At 43.6% G+C, this 10409-nt stretch overlaps 1 protein-coding gene across 2 annotated transcripts in view; it reads right to left on the reverse strand.

Annotated features, from left to right (window-relative positions):
• The window catches only part of KIF14 (kinesin family member 14), a 624724-nt gene that overhangs the window by 363169 nt on the left and 251146 nt on the right, over positions 1–10409 (reverse strand). For both annotated transcript variants that reach the window (XM_085601461.1, XM_085601462.1), the window contains 2 exons: positions 8295–8455; positions 5189–5336 (listed from right to left, as the gene is read on the reverse strand). In XM_085601461.1, the coding sequence (XP_085457587.1) occupies positions 5189–5336; positions 8295–8455 (309 nt within the window). The remainder of the gene's footprint in view (positions 1–5188; positions 5337–8294; positions 8456–10409) is intronic.

Genomic DNA, 10409 nt, shown 5'->3' on the forward strand with positions numbered 1-10409 from the left:
GACGAAAGAAGAAGACTGAAGAATCTCCCTTGTAGCCAAGGAGTGGCTACCCTGTGCAAACAGGCACCATCAAGTGACTACCCTTTGCTTTGTGAAACGTTCGACGAGGAACCGACTGCAGAGCCCGACCAGAGCCTTGATTTCCAGACTTCTCCGACCCTCATCCACATCTGCAGCAGAGCTGAGATCCGTGGAGGCGACGAGCGACGTGGGACCGGCTACCTGGGAAAAGTGGCTAGTAACTTACAGCGCAGCTTCTGAGGTACCCTCGAAGTTGTGCACCGGGGATTGAGAAGCCCCAACCCCAAGCACCATCTGCACCGAAGACCAGCCCCCCACACTCCACGAGTCCTGCGTGGGGCCCTTCAGCATTTTCCTGCTTGCCGCGTCTGTCCGGTTGCTTGCCCGCTGGCTAGTGGCCTTTGTGACGACGCTCCCTAAAATCTTCTGCGCTGGTTTGGCTCCTCCAGACTGGCTCCCGCTTCTCTGCAAAGAAGAAGCACCCCAGACCTTCCTGGTCTGCACCAGAAGCAAGTCCCTTGTTCTTCGTGGGTTCCGCTTGCCAAGGCTTGGTGAGTCCTAGTCCAACTTCGACGCCGCCGACAGCAAGAGCCTTCGTGGGACAGCTCGCCTCCTGGTCCTGGTCGTCCTCGACGCTTCCTGGTCCTCCTGGCTCCAGCGACAAGCTTCACCTTCCCCTGCAACTCTTCACGACATCGCCTGGTTCCTTCCTGGTTCCACGTGGTCACTGGCTAGTGACCTTGACTCTGTCCCCTCTGCTTGCAGGTTTCTTCTCTTCTTGATCCCAGGCTTGGGATCCACCGGACACTCTCCCCTGACTGCCTGTCAGCATCTTTCTTCAGGCATCCATAGGAGTCGACGACGAAAACGACGCATCTTCACCCCTATGCACCCGCAGCCTGTGGGCTAGGTAACTTGGGTACTCCGGTGCTCATCAGGATAGTGACTATCCTAGTGTCTAGTTTTCAAGTCTCAACTTCCTAGCTACTCCGGAAGTGTCCTAAATCTATCTATTTCTAAACTGTAACATTGCTATTGACTTTTACGCATTACGCGTGAGTGTTTCCACTCTGCACACGAATCCCGTGGGCCTCCCACTCCCTAACTAACGCTAGTGTAGTGTAGCCCCAGCGATCCCCTAGGCCTAGGCCTATTCTATTTCCGTGACAGTGGTTCTTATACCACTTATTTAGTATATGGTTTGCGTGGCCCCTAGGGCCTAACTGTATTACTTACCTGTGTGACTTACTGTATGCATTAATAAGACTGTGTTGTACTTACCTCTAAACTCATAAAGAGTGCTGAGGGTTTGCTTAGAATAAATACACTTTATTTTATATATATATCTGTTGTGGTGTCCTTTCATTTGGTATTCAAGGGATTATATATGGTATCACAGCTGGCTTCACATGCCATTCAGAGTTTAGCCTAAGACTGCTCTTGTCCATGCTACCACTAGGATAGCTGGTCTATAAGGTTGACTTTACAACCAATCACCATAAGGGTATTTGGACTGATATAAGGTGTACACTATAACTAGTGACATCATACATCAGGCCAACTTCTCACACCGCACATGGGCGGGGATTATTCATAGATTATGACTATTGATGAGTATCCCCTGGATGAGAACTGTTATGCCACCCTACTGTGAGAGAGGGCATAGACCTTGCCCTGATTGGAGGAGTGCCCTCATCTTTAAGATGGAGGGGAATGAAAAGTGTGCTTAACTTCAACTCCTCCACCTGATGGGTGGAGTTGGCAAAGGTGGGCACCTCCTAGTTCCTCTAAGTCTTCCCGCTGGATTTCAAGCCCAAAGTGGGGGTGTAGATTTGGGGCTGCCATCTGCTGCTAGCATCACAAAGGCGGCAGGCCTTTGAAGCTTCCCCTTCGAGCACAGGCCCATCCTGGGTAGAGGAGGTGCAACATCTCTTCCCAGGATGTGCATTGATTCTGGTCCCAGAGAGCAGAGGTTCCCCACCCAGGGGTCCAGGAACGTGTGTGTGTGGCAGGCTGCCTAAAGCTAGTCAGTGCCCACACCAGGGTCGTTGGGTTTTCAGGGGGCACCTCTGAGGTGCCCTATGACTTACATGGTACAATAAATCTAACACTGGCATCAGTGTGGATTTATTGTGAGGAGTAGTTTGGTACCAAACACTCCTGTTTTCAGTCGAGCCATCATGGTGCTGTGGAACTCGAGTTGTCGAGTTTCCAGCCCATGTACTCTCTATGGCTTCCCGGGCACTTACAACATTAAGGAATAGACCCCAATATTGTAGTGGCATATCTGCTCATGCAAGTATGCCCACACCTGGGATACAGTGCACCCTGCCTTACGGCTAGTAAGGCCTGCTAAAGGGATGACTTACCTATATCTTAGGCAGTGCTAGCTGGCATGGCACACAGGAAATGTGCTATGTCGACTTTGTCATTTTGTCTGCAGTGATAGTCTGCAGGGCATGGGTGAGGGGTCTTTAGGGGACACTACTCTGTCTCAATGCCCTTGGTACCCTTTTACTAGGGTCTTACAGGGGGCCAGAATGGCCAACTAGGGCATCTTTTTTAGGGAAGAAGCACTGGCACAGGGGACCTGATCAGCTGTCTTACCATCCTCATTCTGCTCCGGGCCAGAAATCCAGATAGAGATGCAAAACAGACTTTGGTTATGAATCACGATTACAAATAATGTGAAAATATTGAACGTATTTCTCGCTCAAAATTCCTGCATGAAAAACTTGGTGAAATTTGTGAAAGAAAATACCGCAATATTCCTGAGTTTCAAAGCTCGAAATTAGCACATTAACCTCAACTTCGAGCTGCAGAACACAAACTGGAGAGGTAATAACTGTATATCACAAAAAAGAGGGGGGGATCTGGGAGCTATAAAGGTCCAGTGTCCATGCTCCCTAAATTCGATATCTAGCATCAGGAGGACAAAGTTCCTATGGGCAGGTGCAAAAAGTCACCACGCCCTTAAAAAAAGAAAAGAAAACAGAGTGTGAAAAAATTCCTAGATTGGAAACCCACTCAGGAGACTGGAAGACCACTCTTTGTCCTCTGTTGCCCTCACACACCCCGAAGGGTGTCATGCTTCATCATCGGGCGGTTGCTCCTCGTAGGGCCGGCGCTGCAATTCCCTACGGGCCCCCCGAAGGGTCACTTTGACGGAGATCTTTTAAGGACCGCCGGATGGTGCATGTGTGGGGAGTGGGTTTTTGATGGAGGGTAAATAAAGTGCGTGCTAGTTGGTGAAAAAAATATATAAATATATAAAAAAAGGGTCATCATGCAGCAAATTTTATTAGATGTACCCTTAGCAGGCTTTGGACTGCTAAAAAGTTGTAACCCTAGAGGCACGCTATGCCCAGGGGTCATGGGTCATAGGTCAACATGTTTCGCGCCTCTTACGCCTATAAGAGGTCGGTGGCGCTTCATCAGGACCAAATTGTTAAAATTAAGTGCACGTGAGAGTTGGTGAAACATAATAAAATACCCTCAATATCGATCTGGGCAACAAACTGTGCTCCTCAGTGTGGTCACAGGTCAAAGGTGAAAAATTAGCTCCAGGTCAATATCTAGGAAAAAGAAAAAGAAGACAGCAGTAGGGATGTGTATCAGTAAAACTTGATACAACATATGTGTGCCACAATCGTGTGCACATCTAACCCACCTTAAAGCAGGCAAACAAATCCATAATTTACATGAAGGCGCCACAACCGTACATGGCATTTCACACAAAACCTCACCTCACAGCACAGTTTGTTGCCCAGATCGATATTGAGGGTATTTTATTATGTTTCACCAACTCTCACGTGCACTTAATTTTAACAATTTGGTCCTGATTCAGCGCCACCGACCTTTTATAGGCGAAAGAGGCGCGAAACATGTTGACCTATGACCCATGACCCCTGGGCATAGCGTGCCTCTAGGGTTACAACTTTTTAGCAGTCCAAAGCCTGCTAAGGGTACATCTAATAAAATTTGCTGCATGATGACCCTTTTTTTTAATATATTTATATATTTTTTTCACCAACTAGCACGCACTTTATTTACCCTCCATCAATAACCCACTCCCCACACACCCACATGCACCATCCGGCGGTCCTTAAAAGATCTCCGTCAAAGTGACCCTTCGGGGGGCCCGTTGGGAATTGCAGCGCCGGCCCTACGAGGAGCAACCGCCCGATGATGAAGCATGACACCCTTCGGGGTGTGTGAGGGCAACAGAGGACAAAGAGTGGTCTTCCAGTCTCCTGAGTGGGTTTCCAATCTAGGAATTTTTTCACACTCCGTTTTCTTTTCGTTTTTTAAGGGCGTGGTGACTTTTTGCACCTGCCCATAGGAACGTTGTCCTCCTGATGCTAGAAGAGGTAATAACTGCACACTGTAAACACTGGATCATCAGTATGTGTATTTATTGGTTGTATTGTTACCTTTCCCCATCCTGTTGCATTCATAATGAGGACCCCTTGTCAATACCTGGTTTCCATATATATAGTTTACCCACCAGTGAAGACAGTTGAAAAATATTAAGTCCTACAGAGACATCATTCATCTAATGCAAAATACCAACTGGCAGGAGCAGAGGGTTTCAGTCCATAGCACGCAAACATGCCCTTGTTGAGCTCTTTGCCTTTAGAGAATGAAAGACATGTTAATTTCACATTTAAAGCCAGCAGTTGCAAGAGAATGGAAAGAGACAGACTTCGGAATGACTACATGATTCTTGGTGGCAATGGGGTCCATTTCTGCTGCATGAGGTTTGTGGTTATGTAAAAAAAGACTTAACATTTAACAGAAAAGCTAGGGTCTTCATTTTGAGAATCCAGCATTACATAAGTGGAAATCAGCCAACATTGCACAATCATCTATCACTTGTATCTACTACATTAAAAGATAGCTGCAACTATTAAGTAGCAGTGTTCATATTCCAGCCCCAAATTGGGCTTTCTCCAATAGTTTCAAAAGGATAACTTCCTGAACCCTCACATCTCCTTTCAGAAGTACATGAAAGGAGGAAAGCAGCAAAACCAATTTTAGTTGGCGGAGAACTAGCCCACCATTTTGATACACTATTGTTAGAGAAGCTGAGATTAACAATTCTAGACCACAGGCAACCACAAACATTGAATAACGTGACTAAAGTTATGTGGTAACAGTAACTTGCCAGTTGGGCTTCCAGAGATTTTATCTTGCTTTCATATGCAGTTTTTTGTTCAGAAAGTTCTTGCTGTGCCATCTCCTTTGCTATCTGGATACCCTGTATCATTTCTTCTTTGGCTTTCAGTCGTGCCTCTTCAATTTCTGCTTCGAGTCTAAGAGAAATGGTGGGGAAACGCATTTCAATCGATATAATCATATCCACCCATTTAAATTAGTTTTGTGCAGATCAATAGTACACCTTTCAAAGTTTAACAATGAATAAAGTAAATATGGTTATGTAAGGACCACAATTACATTTCTTTTAATGATTTAACAGCCTTTATTATGGACAGGCCGCTGAAGCACAGCAATACGGTTCAGAGTTCCTCTTTATCCTAAATTTGTTCATATGAAGATCAAATCAAGAGATGGGACAGGGAGAACAACAAAAACATCAAAGACTTGCCAAACAATTGTTTTCATCTTTTCTATTCAAAGTGATATGCCCTTAAAAAAGCACTGAAAGAAACCGGTATAGAAGAACAAGGCTTAAAAAATAATTTCATTAATATCCTAGTCTTTACCAGTGTTTATAGCATTCAATCATGTTCCAAAAGTAAGAAGAATTTTATTTATCAATGTTTTGTCTCACGGAGGGCATGCAACCTTGATGAATTGTTTTAAATACATGTTTTTTCTGTATAGGTTTCACGCATACAATATATCTGCCTCTTGATGCGGAGTATTAAATATTCAAAGTGCATCGAGCTAAAAGAGAAAGATTGTTGGAATGTTTCAAAGGTAGCCCCACTTTCAGAGGCCACAAAGGTGAAAGAGATGTAATGTGAGTTGAAGCCTCATGAATAAATTGGTGTTTTGATGATAAATAATATATGACCTATAAACAATGTAAATAAATTCATGTATATCAATATATCTGCCAGGTGATACAGCCCTTGTAGAGAGACATTACATAAAGTATATTTTAGGTATCAGGGCAGGAGAAGGGAAAACAAAATGAATTTTCTCCGTTCACTGTCTAAAAGTGTGCTATAAGGTAATGCGAACAGCGAGTGGAGAAGGCCAGTGTGGTGAAACCTCACTGGGAGGAGGCATTGTGACTCCCTTCCCGAGAGTGAATCAGGGCACTAAAAGCACTACCAGACTGGGACCTGTTAGGACAATATGGGCCACATTGAGACCAGCAAAACACTTACCTATACATGGGCAGTGTGCACCAATTGGATGTAAGGAGCCAGCATTACAAAGCAGAGAAATCATTTTTTTTAAACATCAATACGCAGAGATGATGCTATGATTGCCAGCTGGAAGAAGCTCCTACCTGTCAGAAGTGGGCCTCCAAAATTCAATAGAAGTATCTGAGGTAACTACCTACGGCCAAATGGATGCTTCTGTAATGAAAGTTCTGCCGTTTAATGCTGAGCACCTTTCATTAAAGGCAGCAACTAGGCTGGCTTTCATACTAACATGGATTGTATATAATTCCAGACTTGCCCTAGAATCTGTCCGGAGTTTCATCAGTACTTACTCAATTCATTTACCGTTAAGGGACCCCAGACAAGTCTCAAACTCATCCCTGCTTTTAACATCAAACCCTCTTCATGTTTCACCTCCTGCTCTTGTTTGCACAATCACAACAAAGTCTATTGAAAAATCCATTATACTGGAATGAACATCACTGGGCGAAATCCTTGTGCGCAATTGTAGATCGCTTGTCCTACAGATGCACGATCACTTGCAGTATTAGAAGTCCTGATTACCTCTCCTAGCATCCTTTTCATATATTCTTCATTTCCTATTTACAATATCCCCATTTAGATAAAATGCTCAATAAATAAATACAGGATTCTTTATATGTTGGTTTCAAGCAGCTTTTTTTGTTGTTCATTAAAATACTAAATAAAGCATAAGTGTTCTTTAAATGAGTGACTCTTAACCTGTGGTCTGAGCACCAATGGGGTCTATAAGGCCTACTCACGTGATCCACAACAGTTTGACAAAATTAAATATTAACATTAGTACTTTAAAATGAATAAACTATATACAAATAGAGAAACATTTCTTTCTACGTTTGAGCGTAAATTAAACTAAATATTTCAATATTTGAATTTTTTTATTGTTGTATACTTGTTTTTGTATTTTTGTGCACTGCTATATGGTTCAAATCATTGATGTTGCTTAAGAGGTGTTGCCAGCTTCCAATGAGGACTCAGTTGGGGGTCCCGGGATTCTAGTAATGATTCAGTTTGGGTCCATAGAAGCCAAAATGTTAAGAACTGCTGATTTAGTGTCTCAGCGAATTTACAAATTATGCTACTGCTTGCAAAACAAAGTATAAGACAATGAATTATAGTATCAATCAAAAGAGGATCAACCTTGGATCATGTGAAGGAGCTCACTCGTTCTAGGAGAAAAAAAAATTCTTAAAAGGAACTCTTACTCACTGAATGCTATTCAGTGACGTGCTTCATCATCGAGTTCCACCCAATCCTTTGAGGATCTGGCGTGCTATGACCTTTTTCCTTGCAAGGGAGCACTTTTTAAGGAGAAGGGAAGTGGGGTCTATATGAATTGGGGCTTAAAATTGCCTAAGCATGTTTTTGAGTAGTCCTGATCAATGTTTGACATCAAATGCCTAAAGAGCGCAAAGATGAAGAAACAATATGGCAACAACCCGCAAAAAAGACTGAAAAGAAAGCTCATCAAGTAATTTGTACTTTACAAGTAACTAGACTAGATTTCAGAGATGTTTAATATGTGTGAAAAGGTATCTCTACATTACCATGGTTTAACATTACTTACTATACAGTTAAAAAAACAGACTCGCACCATTTTTCTCAAAAATGCAAAACATTTTAAAAGCAAAACATTCTGATGGATGAGAAAATGAATTAAATCTAAATTAGTTAATTTTTTGTACTGGAGTTTTGTTATTAGTATGCTAATATCCAATATTCTATTTTCATTATGAATAAAAGAAAAAAGGTTTTCAAAACAACGTATATGGCAATTTACCAAAAAGATTAGTTAATAATTATTCATAGGCACAAGTTGCAAAGATATAGTTTAGAGGAACTGTATTGTCTTCTACATTGACCAGCAACACTTACTGTGATCTCTGTGCATCTAGCAATTCGTTTCTAGCAAATTCAAAATCTTTGATACCATCACTTGAAAGTGCAGACCCACAAGATGCTCTTTTTCCTTTTTGCACCTCCACTGGGTGATTGAACCTGAAGTAATGGTCACCGCCAAGAATCACACGGTCTCCCTGTAAAATAAAATGTCATACAGTAATGAACATAAAACAGCAGATCTAAAAAAACGAAATATAAGGAAGATATATAGATCATGCTACAAGACTATGAAAAGAATCTCTCCTAGGTTTTATGTCCTAAAATGCACAATTATTTGAGACATTCTTTAGAAGGAAAAACAGGAGGTTTTTGAGGCACTTTAAACCAATAGTAGATGGCTTTTAAAGTATTATCTTGAAGTCCCTTAAGAGACATAGATCAGTCTGGTGGATGTACCCAGAAGGAGGATTGAACAGCACATTGATCCACATTAAATCAATATAAAATATTTGCATGTTGTCAGCCAAGCGAACGATCAGCTGCAAGTTAAGAAGGAACATAATCCAATAATTTCACTGTGTGCTATAATTATTGTTTTGGTAGTTATAACCCCTAAAGTGCATGAGGTACACCAAGTAGCAAATATGGTCAGTTATGGGATAGTGAAGGAAAATGCATTTTATGTTTCAAATATTTCTATTTTTTTCCTACAAAATGAGTAGCCGCTGGGGGACAGAGGAGAGGTGCCTGAGCCTGTGCCGGTTCTGGACGAGATTCTGCTGGGGGATTCTGTCACCCGTCAATCACCTGGGCAAAAGAAATGCCATTTAGGCACGACGCAGCCCTGCAGCACTGGACGTGCCCTTGTCGTGTCCGGGTGAAGCCCGGGCTAAGGGTGGGCCCGTCAAGGCCCATTGGAGGCTGGGCTGGGCCCCCCTCTAACAACGGTGACTCTAGCAAGGTACTATGCATATACTGTTTATTACCATTAACTTTAATAGTCCCTCAAATATTGGTTGAACGCAAGGCTCGGAGCGAGCAGACGGGTGGATGAGTAGCGGGAACCCTTGATGCATTTTTAAAAAGGGCTGTGTCTGTTCTTACCCATGAAATAGAATTAACTAAATGATGCCTATCATGGGAGCCCATGCTCCAGAAGCGCTCCTCTTTAGGGGGCTAAAGTATGGACAATGCCCCCACACAGCCTCTTTTAATTGAACCACTAGCCCATACGGCAATTGTCCCTCAAGAACTCCCTCATGTGACATCGCAAAAACATCTACTAGGGGTTCAGCCTCGCAAATGCAGCTGGACACTAATCCTGAACCACCAGTTGAGAAGAAGGGGTGGTGGACCACAGAAGAAAAAGCTAATGAAAGTTACTCGACCTGTCAAATCACTGGGGAATGTTCCAAATTAAACTGGACTGAGTCTCATTACTCCCCCCTACCCTGCCCCCACTGATGAACGATGATGGTACGTGGAAGAAATTAGAAAACATGGTCTCCGCCCTGCTGAGCCCCCTTCTACTCAAGTTAACTCAGATTAAAGGGAGATTAACCCAAAGGAGTCCCACTTCCGCTCCCCTCGAGCGTCTGCGTCCTGGGACAGGCTCTGGCTCTGGTCCTGAATCACACAGACAGGTGGGTAACCGTCTATCAGAAACTGAAGTCAAGCAACCCCACCCAGATCAGGCATATAGTAACTTGGGCCTGGCCACATACCCAAAATTTGACACTTCTACTACTTCCTCTCTCCATACCCATATCCCCTCCTCCCAACCCGATGAACACTTGGAGAAGCCAGCGGAGGATGTAACACAAAAATTATACCTTAGCACCTTTCCAACTAGGCTGGTGGCAAGGACGCTTGGGGCGGGGAGGAGGGAGGACCCCCTGAGGCTGGAAAGACTCAAGGTCGGAAAGATCGCTACCCTACACCAGACCCTGCATCTCCCTCCGGCAGCATCTCCACTTGTACTGGTGTTGGTAAATGTACCGCTTTTGAGGGAGGACCAACAAGAAACGACTGATAAACTAATTGACAAATCCCTCCACTGGCTGACACGTCATCTAATTCATGTGGGGAGAAGGGGCAGTCTTTTTTCTAACAACATTATTATGGCCAGAAGGATAGGGTGGCTGGGCA

Source organism: Triturus cristatus, chromosome 4_2, assembly GCF_964204655.1.
Source record: "Triturus cristatus chromosome 4_2, aTriCri1.1, whole genome shotgun sequence".
Lineage (NCBI taxonomy): Eukaryota > Metazoa > Chordata > Amphibia > Caudata > Salamandridae > Triturus > Triturus cristatus.